Genomic DNA, 16345 nt, shown 5'->3' with positions numbered 1-16345 from the left:
AACCATAGCTGATGGATGATGCTCTGAGCTACTGCCTGATTCAGGATGCCTCCAGGCCCTCTACAGATTCCCTTGCATAAAGGTTCCTTGATCTTTCTTGGTTCACCTATTTTAAGTACAGCATGCTTCCTGTAGGCCTCTGACCCAGACACATCCCATTTACGTTTGCACAAGCTTTATTTTAAACAAGCTTTCTTTCCCAATTTCAAAGATGTCTGTAACCAAGAACTTTAGAAACAATGATTTGAAATATGAAAGATACACAATAAGTGTTCAATGTTTAAAACCAGCTGGAAATGACATACCTTTTGAAGAAAAAAAGTGCTTTCTAGCACAGTTCATCAATTTTTCACTTTATAAAAAGAATCTAACCTTGATGTAAAAGTAGTGAACAAATGCCGAGACCGGTTTGGCTCAGTGGATAGAGCGTCGGCCTGCGGACTCAAGGGTCCTGGGTTCGATTCCGGTCAGGGGCATGTGCCTTGGTTGCGGGCACATCCCCAGTGGGGGGTGTGCAAGAGGCAGCTGATCGATGTTTCTGACTCTCTATCCCTCTCTCTTCCTCTCTGTAAAAAATCAATAAAATATATTTAAAAAAAAAAAGTAGTGAACAAATATACAAAATGAAAAAAGATGGGCTTTACATATACTTAAGCAGAGCACATTTTTGCATTGCCTTCTTTGAGATGTTAACCATGTTAACAGTTGTTCTTACAGGGATGGATGTTCATGATGAGAAAGGAAAGTTTTATCTAGTGTGCCAATTGTAGCAATACAGGGTAAACTGGCTACGGAACTCAGGCGGACAGAGTCGAGGGGTTCAAGCCAGCACCCCCAGCTGAGCTGTCTTGAGAACACAATTGGCTTAGGTCCCACAGTTCCCTGAGATGGCAGCGCCTGGGGTGGGGGCTCTGGCTGTCCCGGGACAGGGACAGGTGGGAGCTGCTGAGGATGCATTTGAAAGCAGCGCCCCAACACCAGTCACAGGTGGGCACATAGAGCATTAGTGCATGCTCAGGGCGCTGGGGGGCGCCAGGAGACCCCCACATTGCGGGGGGGGGGGGGTGGGAGAGGTCCACCAGGAGGGGGCCTAGCCCAGATGCCAGGGGCCAGCAGGCCGCTCCAGCCCCCTTCGCCCACCGCATAGTCAGAGGGGTGTAGGGGCCAGCTGCCTAACAGTCCTCAGCCAGCGGCGCAGTGTAGAAGGCAGGATCTGGCTGCACACAGTCCAGGGGGACATGTCCGGCATGGGGGCGTGGGTAGTGGTTGAGCTGGGGCAGGGGGGGGGGGGGCACTCCCAGACCCTGACAGTTGCGGTGGTGGCTGCTCATGTGCGGACCGGCAGTGACAGGCCTGCGGGAAAGTCCTAGTCCTAAGAGGTGCAGGCCCAGGCCACCCATGGCCAAGCGGCCGCCTGTGGCTTGGGACAATGGGGGTGAGGGGTACCGGTCCCTGCCGCTGGTCTGGTCCAGCAGGGGCCAAGCGCAGGGCCACCTCCACTTGGCTGGGGATCTAGTCGCTTTCCAAGTCTCAGAGCTGGGACACCTATCTAACCGGCCGGAAGCACATTTTAACGTCCAAATTAAGGCAGAGTGCTAGTGGGGGTTAATATTAACCTAGTGCCCGAACAGGAACACCAGTGACTCCATCAGCCAATGATTACTGGGCAGATTTCAGCACCTAGACGAATCGGCTTTTTGTAATATAGGGTCCCCGGAGCGCCAAGGAGGCGTGCTGGTAGGCCAGCACCTGCCCCAGTAAGGTGGGCAGCTCAGGGTCAGTCCCCTAGAGAGGACCGCCTGCGGCGTTTGCTGTCCGCGGTACAGAAAGAACTGGGCCTGTAAAAGAATGCACTTAGGATACGCACAGTTCCCGCTCCTTTTCTTCTCTGGTGAAAAATAGAAGTTTTTTGCATGAGTCTTAAGAACGCTTAACTGTACACCTGAAAAGATTAAGTCAAGAAAAAAGACTTACATTGGACTGGAGATGGGACAAGTAGAACTGACCCCCCCAAAGGGTGAAGAGGACCCCTGTGGGGCGCGGCTACAGTGTTTGGACAGGTTCAAGCCTTGGACTGAGGAGAGGGCACAGTCCTCTCGTGGCCACGTGCAAGTCCCAGCTTGGAGGGCAGAGCCCTCCCAGCACAAATAGAGCCAACAGCTGTAGTTGTGAGCTTGAACCTGTGGTCCGAACACGTGGCCCCACGTGCCTGAGTGATAGAGGCTGCAAGTCAACAAAGCTTGATCAGGTGCATGTCACTGAGTAGGATCGAAACCCACGAGAATGTTGTAAACATCTTGACCACGCCCTTACTTTGCCTCATGGCATCTGCTACAAAATAAAGACACCGCTTGTGGGTGTCGGCGCTGCTGGGTCCCCATCCGGGAGCAGCGTCCCACCAACCCAGCTTTCATTCTCTTGTCTTTTCTCAATCCTTCATCACCCCCACTCAGGTTCACCCTTGGCCGTGGAGTGGCACAGACCCCCAACCAGGTTAATAGAGGTTCATCTTCTAGGAACAAGAGCCAAATAGACCCTAACTGAAAGGCAAGCTGCAGCAGAGTAGGGGAGTTGTGATCCCACTGTTGGGGTGGGGAAGAGAGAAAATCCTACACGTCTTTGATTGTAGATGCGGAGAAAATGCGTGCAAGGGAAAACAGGGTTTGTAAGCAGTCACTAGCCTGAAGTTCAGACTGGGGATGGGGTGAGGATACTTAGTTTTCCCTTAATGTGCTGCTTACATTTTTATGAACATATGACAAATTTTAATAAAGCTATTTGCAAAGACAAATGGTTTTATACTGGTAAGACGAAAACAAAGTCGGGCAATTTTATTTCTTCCCTCAACTCTCCCTCAACTTTAAAACACGGGAAGAGTCAAAAGCTTGAACTCACCACAACCAGAGGTCACCATCTCCCTCTTGTCTAACACCAACTTTAGCATAAAAAATAAAAGAGCTCGAGACTACAGCCTGTCTGGTTTGCTGTTGCGTCCATTTCCAGCTCCTTTAATAACGAACGCTTTTATCCGTAGTAAGTCACTTGGTTTCCTACCTGAGAAATGAAGGAGAAATCAACTCCTTTTTTCAAACTTGGAATAAGAACATTCCCGAGTTTTCTCTGTTGGAGAGGCGTCCCTGATTAGACGACACCTTGAAAGCCTTTCCCAAGGCTCGCCAACGTCGGGTTCTTTACCATTTACACCTGGCCGTGCTTAACAATGCGGTCGGGAACCTTTCTGTTAAATTTCATCTCCCGGCCCCAAGGCGATTCTGCACCTGCCAGTGAATTGTTGCCCCAGAGGCGCAACTCCCTACCCGCGAGTTGAGTTCCCAGGTGCAGCCCCTGGCCCGCCCACGCGAATTTTCCCGGGGTCCTGCGTCTTCCCTGGCGGGAGCCCCCTCCTCCCACATCCCCCCGGGTTCTCGGCGCCTCCCCCCCGACCCCCGAGCTCCGTCTCTCCGGACGCAGGGCGCAGCTCCGTGCCCTGCGGGGCACATTCCCCACCCCAGCCGCCCGCGCTCCGCCTCAGCCACACCTTGAAGATGCCGAGTGCCAGACTCGCCCTTGGCCCCGGCCCGCGCCCCGCTGCTCGCCGCCGCCTCGCCCTTCACCTTCCTGTCCCCGAGGGGACACAGCGACTCAGTCCAGGGACAGAGGCCCAGCCCGGCCACCGCCGCGGGCAGCGCGCTCCGGGTCTGGCTCAGATTGGCACTGGCGTACCCCGCATCCCGGCTGCCCGGGGCGCTCCAGCCCTTCGCGGGAGCCTCGCAACCTCCAGCCAGACCTGCCGCCTCCCCCAACCCGGGGGAGTGGGGAGTGGGGAGAGGAGGGGATGGGGAGCGAGGGAGGGAGATGCCACGGGGGCTGCTCGAGTCCCTGGGCCGGAACCCCCCCCACCGGCGTCCCTAGCCAGGCCCTGCTCACCGAGTGGCCAGGACACTGCGGGCACCTCTGGGCCGCTGGGTGTTTTCTGCACCGACGTGACCCAATGAGAACCCAGGCGCCCAGCATCGCGACTCTCTGCCACTCGTTCATTCAAGTTCAGCCTGTGTTTATAGGGTTTCATTCCCTCCTCAGCAGAAAACAATCCCCCGAGACCCCGATGCCCTCCCCTCATCCGAGGAAAGTCAGTCCCGGACGTCACGTTGGAACCCTCTGGCTTCGCCGAGGGCCGGCGGGCTCCTGGACGAGTTCAAAGGGGAAGCCCTGCTCTCACCTCCCAGCCCGATGGGTGTCAGGCCGCGGGCAGCGGCGCCCGGCGGGCACCCAACGCCTCGGAACGAACGCACGGGGTCGCAGTCTTGTCGTCCTTGTTACCCGGGTGGCCAGGCTCTCCTGGACACGCTCACGGTTTCTTTTTTTATGATTCTTTACACCAAACTAAAGATCTTTTAAACGATCTAAGCTAAAATCCTTGCAAAGTATTGCTACAATGTTCCTCTGAATTAACAGCAGCTGCGGTGCGGGTTCCGGGCGAGCGGAGCGCGGCGCCCCGGCTTCCAGCGCCTCTCCGGCTCCGGGACGCCCGCGAGGGAGGGAAGCGGCACGGCCTCCCCGGGACCGAGGGGAGCCCCGAGGGAGAGGAGGGGGCGGGTGGAAACCGACCACTGAGCTTAGAGTTTGTCCTTTACACGATTTTCTTTTTTCTTTGTGTAAAGCTTTAGGGAAAGTATTTTAACTAGTGGGGGTAAGAAGTGCGTGGATTTGAAATTCCAACCCCGGTAGTAAGCAAGCCGGGTTGTCTGGCATTGACTGAAATGCTGTAAACATACCTTTCCATATAATGCGTGCATCAGTATTTCAGCTGTTCCCCACCCTCTGCCGGGGGAAAAAAAAAGTATTAAAAAATCCACATTCTCAAAATAGAGGAGTGTGCCCTGGGAAAGATGGGAGCACCGATATCCTCACCTTCTCACAGTGGAGTCAAGACTCGCCTTGGCGATGGATGGAGAAAAGGGGTGCGTACTCTTAGTGCTTTAAAAGGCAATGATAATCCATAGGAGATGCGGAAATAAGGATTAAACTACCTTCGGTAGATAGAGGAGCACAGGAAATGCTTAGTGATTATAGCGAGAAGTCAATGCTCAGAACTGATAACAGAATTGGCTGCTCAGGCATATGAATTAACCGCCCGAGGAAGAAAGTTGTTACTGTAGATAACAGCCAATAGAACTTAAAAAAAAAAAAGATTGGCTGACGTGGGGAATGGACTGGAAGTGGGGAGGGTTGAATCTTGCTACAACTCTTAGTTTATATTACAAGCCCATCTTCAATGTTACCTTTTTTTTGTGTGTGTGCATAATTTAAATTTTTAAAATTATTTTAAATGAATAAATAAAACTTATACACTTTCCATACCTACAGTCTCTTTACTGAAACGACAAACTTGAATTTTTATCTTATTTCTTATTTCTCCCCCACCACCCCCCCCCCTGCAGCCTCACTAAGCCCTTTTCAGTTGAATATTTGTGGTATGTGTGTACACCTGCAATTCCTACTATTGCTTTCAAATGTCCAAACAGGTTTATTAAAATAAGCAGAAGAACCCTCTACATAGGGAACAACTGTAAAATAGTTTCTTCAGTTCAGAAATGTCTCAGAATTTTTTTCTCTTCCTCCTTCTACCATTGTCCTGGGAAATTGACTTTTGAGGACTGGATGATTCAAAAAACCTGAGTATCAAGCTAGAGATGATTTCTTAACTTCCTGTCCTCCCCCATTCCACTTTGGTTAGTCCCCCTCAAGAATTCCAACTCTGTTCATTCCGAAAGAGAGAGAGAAAGAGAGAGAGAGAGAGAGAGAGAGAGAGAGAGAGAGAGAGAGAGAGAGGAAAGAAAAGAAAAGAAAAGAAAAGAAAAGAAAGAGGAAGAAAGAAGAGAAAGTCCTTGAGATTTTCATGTAAAAGGGATTTTGTGTGAATTGAGGCCTTTGATATGAAATTCTTTAAGTTACAGTTATTTCCAGACTTATTTTGTAATCAAAGAGACCATCTAGTCCACAGATGGTCTGTGTTACCTGCTAATACGGACAGTCTTACAAGGCTAATAAAATTCTCAGTCCACTAATCCAAGTACCAAGATACTGTTGTCTTTCCCAATGGAATAACAAAATTAAACCTCCCAAGTCTTGGGGGGGGGGGGGAGTGTACATAGACATACATACAATCAAAGGGGAGAGAGCAATTGCTGGGGCACTGAAGCAATCCTTGAAACACAATCTTTTTTAATCCCTACAACCATCCAGTGAGAGAGAGTCAGGGCTTTTGTCATTATCCCTACTTTACAGATGAGCAGACTGTTTAGAAAAATATGAGTAATTTCTCCAAACTCACAAAGCTAAGTTGCTGAGCCAGATGAATTTCTGACTCAAAATGCGAAGGCTTTTCTTCTTTTGGAATAGTGCCACAGTGGCACTGTGCAGTCATTCTCATCGCTCCGGTTCTTTTGCTACATTTGATGTTCTGGCACATTCTTTAAGAGAAAGGAGTAATAGCCGCTGGCAACTGTCTCAAATAGAGGAGCGGCAACAGAGGAACTCCCGATTTCTCCAGTAACTTTGGGAATCACTGAGGTGCCAGCAACCAAGGTACTCAACTTAGTTTGCTTTTCCTGATACCAGCAGCACAAATTTAAAGAGGAAGCTGGTGTCTTCTGCAGTATAACTCAAAGGTACAGTAATATCCAGAGATAATAATTATACATCAAAGACACAGTTTCATTGTGATATCCTCTCTCAGCAGCTTACGTAAGTAACTTACAAATTTATTTGTAACTTATCAGACCCACCCTGGTAGCTTTAACAGAGAAGTAGTCGCTGTCTCCGTGGGAAGGAAAATGCCCTTTTCCGGACTGTTCCGGGTCCTTCAAACAGGTGTAGACTCTGTGCTGGCATCGAGTCAGGATATCTCAGTCCGTGAAAGGGCTGGATCCTACTCCTGTCACACAACAAAAGTATATCTCAGAAGTAGAGATGGGGGGAAAGGGGCTATGTATTCTTTATGTATTTGTTCCCTAAATAGAACCATTAAAAATAAGGCAAATGTAATACTTTAAAAAATCACTAGGTATCTGTGATCACGTTATCTGCGTCTGCTTGGGGAAAGAGGAGTCTCTGCGTGTAATGATATAAATGAGTCCAAGTTTTACATTCTGTCCTTCAAATTAAAACTATATTGGTATCTCTGACAGTCTCCAAAGCCCTTTTTCATCAGTGCCCACATTCCTATACTTAAACATATAAAAGACTTATTTAAGGAGAACAACTGTTTCAATAATCCATTGCCATATAACAAAACACACCAAAATTCAGTGGCTTACAACAATTTTCTTTTCCTTTCATCTTTCCCACCTGTGAATTGCCTCAGCTCATCTGGGCTTTTATTCTTCTGGCCTCTCTTGAGCTCCTATCAGATGGTGGTAGGTGGGCAGGCAGCAGGTGGGAGTCCGCTGTCAGCAAGGCCGATACCTCTCTCTTCTCGGGGAGTCACAGGGCCTCTCCTCTGCAGTGCCCTCTCCCCAGAGTCTCCCCACCTTGGTAACTGGACCGTTCGCACCGTAGCTCAGGGTTCCCAGGAGTACAAGAAAGGAAATCTGCTGAGTCTTTCTAGGAGTTGGGCCGGGGAGCTGGCACCGCATCACTTCCACTGAATTCTATTGAGTTAGAATAACAAGTCCGACCCAGATTCAGTGTGGGAGGAGTTTCTACAAGGAGGTAAATACCCGAGGTCTGGGTCATGGGGCCAATCTTGGAGACTAGCTACCACCACCACAACTGCATAAAGGACAAGACCATATATCCATCGTGGCAGGGCATCATGGGTTTCCTTTGCACTTAGAGAGAGGGACATACTACTCCCCATCTTCCTTGATTCGCGTCTCAGAAAGGGAGAACTGAATTACTTGAGCTACCCCTTTTGTGTTTTTAAATATAGGAGAATTGCCTTTTTGATATTTGAGTGCCATGCTTCCCAACAAACCTTCACTGTTAGGGCTTCTAAGTCTGAGGGCTTCAGACTCCTACAATGCTTGGATGAGTTACAAGGGGTCCTGAATTGCCTAAAATTCATGAAATATTGTGCAAGTATATGGGTGCATTCTCCCAGGAGGGAATTCCTAGCTTCCCTCATATAAGGTGAATTCAAAGAAGGCATCTGAGGCTGCTTAAAACGTAGTGAGAGCTGCCCTGGATTTTTATCACCTGACGTACTTCTAAAGCCTCTCAGAAGCAGAGATGGGGAGGAAAGCAATGATTGTTTTGTGTGTTTGCTTCCAAAGTAAAACAAAAGTAAGAACATTAGCTAGTGCCCGAGATCACTTCATCTGAGTCTGAGTGGGCTGGGTGTTTCTGCAGCCCCCACTACCCCCACTTATTAGGAAGACTAATTCCCCTCCATTGGGGTGAAAGGCTTTGGGAACACCTAACATTTTGGCTCTTATTTTCTCACCTGCCCCTAGTGAGTACTTAAGAATGTAACTTAATGGGACTTTTGATTCTCCCACCTACGCACTCTTTCTTTTCTTTTCTCTATTTAATTTTATTTAGAATTTTGTGTACAACTGAGTCTCATTGGGCCAACCAAGTATTCTCTAAAATGTGCGGTGTGATCTGAACTGGGGACTCAGCCTTGAACCTGAGCACGTGAGGCCTCGTGAGGCAGCTGGGATAAGGTACTCGGGCTGGAAGCAGAACCTGTCTGGGGTCAGAGAAAGAAAACATGTGGAAAAGGGTAGGGCACTAGAGGCAAAAACAAAACAAAGACTTACCTTTCCTCCCTGAAACTTTCTGTTCCCAATATTACATCAGACTGGGGTGTCCTAATGCTCATTTTTGGGGCTTCTCTTTGAAGTAAGTTAGTCTGACTCTCATAAGAGAAGGAGAAATTTACAGTAACCATGTGCTAAATGTCACCATTAAAATGCCTAGCCCTATTCATAGTTAGCATTGGTCTCAAGACATGGCGTTTGTGACAGAGGCACTAGCAAAGGGATAAAGTAGGATTCCAGATTTTATTTTTTTAAGATTGAAAAGTGACACCTGTGACAAAACATTTGCAGGAACTTTCCCACAAAAACGTGAACCCTACCATTCCTCCAGAGAATCTAGCCAACCATTTCAGCTGGGTAGCCCTCTTTAACATAAATGCTTCAAGCTATCCCCTTCCTCCTTCCTTTTATCTATAGAAATTTATTAGTATGGAAAGTTAGTTCCTCACCACCAGAATGTAAGTTCTCTCATTGCCCAAGGACATACCCTGGTACAAAGGGAAACAGCACAAAGGTTGTAAGAACTTAAAACACCAAATTTTTACCATACATGTGGCAGATGAGGGCTCCGTGTCTCCTTCCCTCACCTGAAAAATGAGGAGAATAGCACCTAAGCTCACAGGATTGATCAGCTCCAGCTCAGCACAAAATGGGATGGACAAGACCCCTGGCACAGCAAGTGTCCATGACAAGTCATCCGTTTCCTTTATGTCTCAATTTGTAAAATGTGATGGGAAGGGACATGCAATTTGCGCTGCAGAACATAGCAGGGCCAACCCCGCACTTCACACCCCTGACTCAGTTTCTTCTCTGGCAAGGCAGCACAGTGATGTCGCAGGGCAGTAGCTTGAGTTGTAACGCATACGGCATACAAGTCATCCCTGGATCCTCGTTTACTGCAGGTGCCAAGAAATGTAATTGGCCACAAATGCAGTGAACCTGTAGTATCAAAATATCCTAATGAAATTATAGATGTTAAGGTTCATTAAAAGTTAAGGTCAAGCCATGGCAAGGTGGCTCAGTTGGTTGGAGCATCATCCCAAATGGTTACAGCACATACATGATGGTCAAGGCACATACATAAGTTGCACTCGGGTGCGGGAGGCAACAAATCGATGTTTCTCTCCCTCCCTTTCTCTCTCTAAAAATCAAAACAAATCCTTGAGTGAAGATTTAAAACATATGTAAGATCAAAATGCACATTTTATTCCTGTGACTCCTTCAAATTATTTGCAATCCAGTAACACTTCTTCCCAAGGTGTATATATGTGAGGATTATTAAAAGCAAGTTCATTGTTGAGAGGAAATAGAAACACTATTGGTGAAATGCAGATGACAAAAACAAAACAAAAAACAAAAAGCCTCTTTAAGCAGTTCAAGAAACATAGAAAACCAACTAGAAAACCAAAATTACTTGACCGTTCTCTTCTGGTAAAAATGATACATTAAGATTGAAAGTATTTAAAATGTTAAGATTGACCATTATTTTTTAGAGACTGCGATCACTTGAAATAGACTCATTCGGTGAGAGTGCTTTACCTAGCAAAAACAAATTATATCAGACTGGGATATCCTAATGTTCATTTTCAGGGCTTCTCTTTGAAGTCAGTTAGGCCTCCTCTTATAGGAAAATGAGAAATGTACTAAATGTCACCATTAAATTGCCTAGTCCTACTCATAGTTAACACTGGTCTCAAGAAATGGCGTTTGTGACAGAGGCACTAGCAAAGTGAAAAAAAGCAGGACTCCAGATTTTATTTTAAGATTAAAAAAAAAACGACACCGTAGACAAAAATTTCTGTGATCAATGAAATTTCAGGAAATGGAGCAAGTTGTGCTGGGACAATCCAAACTGGTAAACCTGAACTTGGAAGCAGGGTTTTTGGCAAGGACTCTGTGGGAACAAATCCTCACACACACAGCCTCCCATTTTTTTCTCCCCCAACTGTTCAAGTGTCAGACAAAATAAATTACCATAAATTATATGCCAAGGCAACTTCAAAACACAACAAAACAAAACAACATGAGGCTAAGGACTTCCTTAGCTCCTCCGGGAAGTGTGTAACACTGTTTGTGCTTCTGGCCTGCAGGCTGGGTTGAATCGGAGACCGTCAAACGTCAGGGTAGTTGCAGTAATAGACCGCAGAGCTGGCATCGGACACCACGGAGGAAATGGCCCCGTGGCTGTCGGGGAGGTTCACACTCGAGTCGTGTCCCTGGTAAGGGAGCCCCATCTCGGGCTTGCACACATAGTGCAGGTACTGTTCAAATTCCGTGCGGTCCATCTCCCCGAGGAGCTCGCCGGGCTGGCTGGGGTCCGCACCGTCCCGGCAGGACAACGCCTCGGGAGGGGGCGACGGCTGCCCCGGGCCCGGCGGGTGCTGCTGCGGTTGCATCGGGAAGCCGCGCCCGCCGCCGGCCGCGGGCGAGCCCATGGCGCCGTAGTACATGTGTAGGGCGCCGGGGGGCGCCAGGAGGCCCGGCATGGCGTGGCCTGCGGGCTCGGGGCCGAGCCTGGAGTGCATCGGGCCGCCGGACGCGTCCGGGGGCCCCGCGTAGTCCGCGGCCTGCGCGTAGCTGTAGGGACCCGCCGCCGGACAGTCTCCGGGCAGCGGCGCGGCGAAGAAGGCCGGATCCGGGTCCACGCCGTCCAGGGGCGACGTGTCGGGCGTGGGCAGCGGGTAGCCGTCGAGCGGGGGCGCCCCCAGGCCCTGGCAGTCGCGGTAGTGGCCGCCCAGGTGCGGGGGCAGCAGCGGCGCGCCCGCGGGGAAGCCCTGGTCGGGGAAGGGCAGGCCCAGGCCGTCCATGGCCACGCGGCCGCCCTCGGGGCCCAGCGCGGCCGCCGGCGGCTCGGCGAGGCCGTGCAGGAAGCCGCCCTCCACCCGCTTCAGCCGCTTCACCTGCTTGCGCCGCCGCGGCCGGTACTTGTAGTTGGGGTGGTCCTGCATGTGCTGCACGCGCAGCCGCTCGGCCTCCTCCACGAAGGGCCGCTTCTCCGCCAGCGTCAGCGCTTTCCACGACTTGCCTGCGGGGCCGTGGGAAGGTGGAGAGGAGCGCGGGGCTTACTTACCAGGCGAGTTCCCTCTCCCAGCCCCCCCCCCCCTCTCCCCGCCGACCCCGAATTGTGCAACTAGAGGGGTAAGGGGGCCACGTTAAAAAAGTGAAAGTATGGACTCCGGAGGTGGAGCGGAATCCGAGCACTTGGGGGGGACGGGGGGACACACAAGAGATCTAGGGTCTTCTAAGGGCATCCCTCCCCGATTGCAGCCTCCTGGGAGCGGCTTCCCGGCTCATCCAAACCCGGTCGTTGGAGGAACTGAAAAAAGTCTACCCAGGAAAGGGTCAGCCCCGCTCGACGCCAGGGGTGCCCCTCGCCATCCCAGGGATGCGCGGGAAGCCGCCTCTCCAGAGCCCTGGTACCCGCGCTCCTGTCACTCCAGTAGTTCGGACGCGGCGGGCCGAGGCTGAACGCCCGTTTAAAAAGCCCGGAGAGGAAGCGGGAGGGGGACGGGCGGCCCTAAGGAAGGACTGGCGCCGTGCACCGCCGGCCTCCCTCGGGCGCAGGACCCGCACCCGTTTAGGCTCAAGCCAGCAGGTCCGCGGTCCTCCCCACCCGGGGTCGCGCGGTCGGACTCACCCAGCATCTTGCTCAGCTCGGCGTTGTGAAGGTCGGGGTTCTGCTGCGCCAGGCGCTTGCGCTCGTCCTTCGCCCACACCATGAAGGCGTTCATGGGCCGCCGAATGCGAGACTCGCCCTTGCCCCGGCCCGCGGCCCCGGCCGGCGCCCCGCTGCTCGCCGCCGCCTCGCCCTTCACCTTCACGTCCCCGAGGGGACTCAGCGACTCGGCCCAGGAGCAGGGGCCCAGCCCGGCCATCACGGCGGGCAGCGCGATCCGGGTCTGGCTCTGGTCGTCACTGGCGTACCCCGCATCCGGGCTGCTCATGGCGCTCCAGCCCTGCTCCGCGCCCCACAACTCTCGGCTAGACACGCCGCCTCCCCCGATGCGGGGGGGAGGGGGGCGGAGAGCGAGAGAGGGAGATGCCACGCGGGCTCTGCCTGAGTCTCCCGGGCCCAAACCCGCCACCGGCGTCCCAGGCCAGTCCCAGCCCACCGCGCAGCCAGCGCCCCCGCCGGCCCAATGACACTGCGGGCACCCCAGGGCTGCGGGGCCTTTTCTGCACCGCTGTGGCCAATGGAGCCGCGGGGGCGGGCCGGTCCAGAGTCGTTAGGCCCACGCCCAGCCGGCCTTCCGAGTCCCCAGTCCCAGCTCAATCCCACGCCCGCCCTTTTCCCCTCCCCAATCCCCGCACCCAAAAACCTACACCTGCCTGCGGGGAAAACTGGCTGGAGCCGGGCTCTGGCGCCACTGTCCTCTCAGACCCGGAAGGGGGGATTCTTGCAAAACCTTCAGGGGTGCTGGGTAGAAGTAATTGGGGACAGTAATTTGGATCAACACGCTAAGCATCCACTCTTGATTGCAGGAGCTAAGGCGTTTCAGTGGTGAGGGACCCCACAGGTGTCTTTTTCAAGCGTGTTTTACCCAATGCAATAGACACTGTTGATAATACATAAAAGAGGTTATCTTCCCAATACACTTGCTCGGTGTATGATATTCAAAATGCTATGTCCGAGGTAAATTTTAATTTTTAAAACAAGGTTAGATATGGAGTGACATTCTGTAGCCAATATCCCGTCATCCAGAAGGATTTAAATCCTTGGTGCATAACGAGAACCAACCACTGAAAATGTGTACATGAATGTACAGTAAACAGTCTTCTCTTGTGTATCCAGTAAATAGGCAAGACTTAGTTCTGATTTCGAAAATGTGATAAAAAAATAAAATAAAACAGCAGCAACATTTATCTAAATGCCCATCTTTAGAGGAAAGACAGCCATCCTTTTGAGTGGCAAAATAACTAGCTCTTAGGGGCTGTTTAAGGTCGTTTTGCTGGAGGTATTAAGGATTCATTCCTATATGCTTCTGCAGACAGAAATGAACATCTGAATGACTATTAAACTTGTGTTTAAATCTGAGAAAACTTCTCAGTGGAATTCTTGAACAAGCCCTCATATTGCACTCATATATAGCACATGTCACACTGTTCTTAGAGCCACCCAAACAGCAAATGATCCTTATAACCCCAGGAGGTGGACACTTTGTATCTTACACGAGAGGAAACAGGCACAGAGAGGCTCAGGAACTTGCCTGAGGTCACAGCATTGGGGAGCAGAGTTCCTCTCCGGGTCGTCTGCCTTCAGACCTGGAATTCCCAGTCACTAAGTTGTATTTGTGTATTGGTGTTGTTTTCTAAGGCAATGGAGGAAGGAAACAGTTTTTGCATAATTAGGTAACGTTGCAAAGAAATCAATGCATCAAATCTCAAGAACAGATTTTTTTGTGTGTTGTGTTTACTCTGAAGGGGTGATGAAAAACCAGGGCACCTGGGCAGTAAATGCAGCAGCTTTTTGTGTGCTAGTACAACGACAGAGGAATCGGTCAAGCCTGCTTATTAGTGGCATCCATAAAAATAAAGAAACACAGGGCTTTGGAAACTGACATTGTCAGGTCTCCAAAACAGTCCCACACACTTATTTTAAGCCAGCTTTCACTGTGTGAGGATCTGTGCACTCTGCCCTACCTCCTCCCCCCTCTCCCTCCCCCCCCCTCCCTCTCCTCCTCCCCCCTTACCTGTAGCAACCAGTCTTCATTCTGGGGACAAACTGAGAAAGTATTTCTAGTTCCTGGATCTCTCCTGTTCAGACAAGAAAAAAACAATTAATCTACTTAAGAAAATCTTAGGGAGGTGATGGGTGACTTCAACAAATTTAACCGATTACATACTTTTCCTTTAAAGCTTTATTTATTTCTGGGGAAAAGGGAGGGGGGCATGAACAGGAAGCATAATTGCATTGCAAATGGTTATATAAGTAAGGAAATGACAGGCGTAGAGAGAACAAATTAATCCCCCAGTGCCTTTTGCTCCCTGATGTTTCCTTGGCGATCTTCTCTTAACTTTTCTAGAGAGTCATAAAGGTCCTTTCAAAGATGTCAATGTAGAATTTTCTATTAGTGCAAAGTGTTTTTTTATGAATTAATATTATCTTAGAATAAAGATTAAAAACACTAAACAAAAGCAATGCCCACTCCAGAATCCATTTGATCGGTCACAATCCACCTTATCGGTCACATCTACTTGACTAATTCCGTAAAAAACAAAATGAGAACACAAGCTGGGTGTGTGAGTCCAAAAATGCATATGCACCCATCTGCCCTTGTACACTTTCTTCATCCTCGGGTTCTATCTCCCCGTCTCCTTTGCGCGGGGAAGTGCCAAGAGCGTGGATACACTGCCTGGGAAGAAAACCTGGGGCTCCCCAAGAGTATGTGCCCTTGTTCCTGAAGACTCACGACTGGGTTTTGTTGGGTAAGATTACTGAGAACCAGGTGAGGGTACTGCATCCACGCCGCCGCCGTTGGAGCTTCAGATGTGAGCGCCCCTCCCCCTGCTTCTTATAGCATTTCCCCGGAGCGTCGTAAAGCAGCAATTTACTTCCAGTTACCAGGAAGACATGAGGATGCCTTTCCAAGATTAATCCTTCTTACATACCGTTACCTAGACCCAGTTTCTTGTAATGATCATTCATGTGTCATATTTTCGGGGGGGCGGGGGGAGGGCGTTGGGGGGCTGCGGCCCCGCAAACCCGTCCCAGCGTGCGGACTCCCTATTTCCGTCTCTAACTGCGGTGTTGGAAGTGGAGCTTAGGACGTTATCGGAGCCAGCCACAAATGCCACATGAAACGCAGCAAACATCCGGAGTGGCTTCCTGCAAGCCTTGCTTTTCTCAACACGAGAGATTTACAGGCGAGGGGGGTGGGGGTGGGTGGGGGGGCAGGAGGAGGGGGGTGATTCAAGCAACTTTCGCGAGGAAGAGCCTTGTGCACCGGCTCGCGTCGTCGGCCGGGTGCGTTCGCATTGCGCAGTCTAGGATTTCTGGGCTCCTGGCTACTAATCGCGCCCAAGGTCCCCAGGCCAGACCCGAGGCTCCAAAAGCTGGGTGAGAAGAAGCGACTAGCGCGGCAAGGAATTGTGCCCGTTACCCCTCGGGACCTTGGCCAGCAAAGCGCAGAAATCGCCCGGGTAGGTGACGAGCTGTGGCTCAGACCCGGAGTTCAAACCGCGCTGTCCCCGGGCCCCTGCGTGACCAGGCAAAGGCTGGGTGACTTCCAGCGGGCTTTTGTGTTGTAGATGCTCAGGAAGCGGGAGCCAGACCCTGGGCACTCCTGTCCCTAGGGGAGGCCGGGGGCACCCAGATGGGTGCGGGTTGGCCCTGAAGAGAGTCAGTCCGTGGAGGCGGGGAGGGGAGTGCGCGCCGCACACCCCGGGGAAACGCCGGGGCGGCCTCCAATAAACAATGCTGTCCTTTGGACAAAGAACAACAACAATAAGACCTTTGCACTTATAAATCGCGCGCCCTCGGCGGCCCTCGGGAGCCGGTGGCGAGGCGGGGGTGCATCGGAGTGCGGTGCGGGCTCCGCACAGCTCAGGTAGGGCCGCGCCGCCGAACGCCGTCCATTCGC

At 51.1% G+C, this 16345-nt stretch overlaps 1 protein-coding gene across 1 annotated transcript; it reads right to left on the bottom strand.

Moving 5' to 3' along the window:
- Positions 1-10500: 10500 nt before the first annotated feature.
- On the bottom strand, positions 10501-12900 carry SOX17 (SRY-box transcription factor 17). The gene is made up of 2 exons (XM_008143338.3): positions 12403-12900; positions 10501-11790 (listed from the first exon to the last, which is right to left on the bottom strand). The coding sequence occupies exons 1-2, from the start codon at positions 12707-12709 to the stop codon at positions 10877-10879; spliced, it is 1221 nt and encodes a 406-aa protein (XP_008141560.1). The 5' UTR covers positions 12710-12900; the 3' UTR covers positions 10501-10876.
- Between the last annotated feature and the right edge of the window lie 3445 nt (positions 12901-16345).

Source organism: Eptesicus fuscus, chromosome 19, assembly GCF_027574615.1.
Source record: "Eptesicus fuscus isolate TK198812 chromosome 19, DD_ASM_mEF_20220401, whole genome shotgun sequence".
Classification (NCBI taxonomy): Eukaryota; Metazoa; Chordata; class Mammalia; order Chiroptera; family Vespertilionidae; genus Eptesicus; species Eptesicus fuscus.
Note: the sequence above shows the minus strand (reverse complement) of the source record. Positions and strands in the feature narration are given on the sequence as shown.

What these genes read in the sequence shown, in the direction of transcription:
- SOX17 (XM_008143338.3), bottom strand. Translation starts at nt 12,709, where the DNA reads ATGAGCAGCCCGGATGCGGGGTACGCCAGTGACGACCAGAGCCAGACC. An exon ending in CGAGCTGAGCAAGATGCTGG is followed by an intron (nt 11,791 to 12,402) that starts GTGAGTCCGACC and finishes ACGGCCCCGCAG; the next exon opens with GCAAGTCGTGGAAAGCGCTG.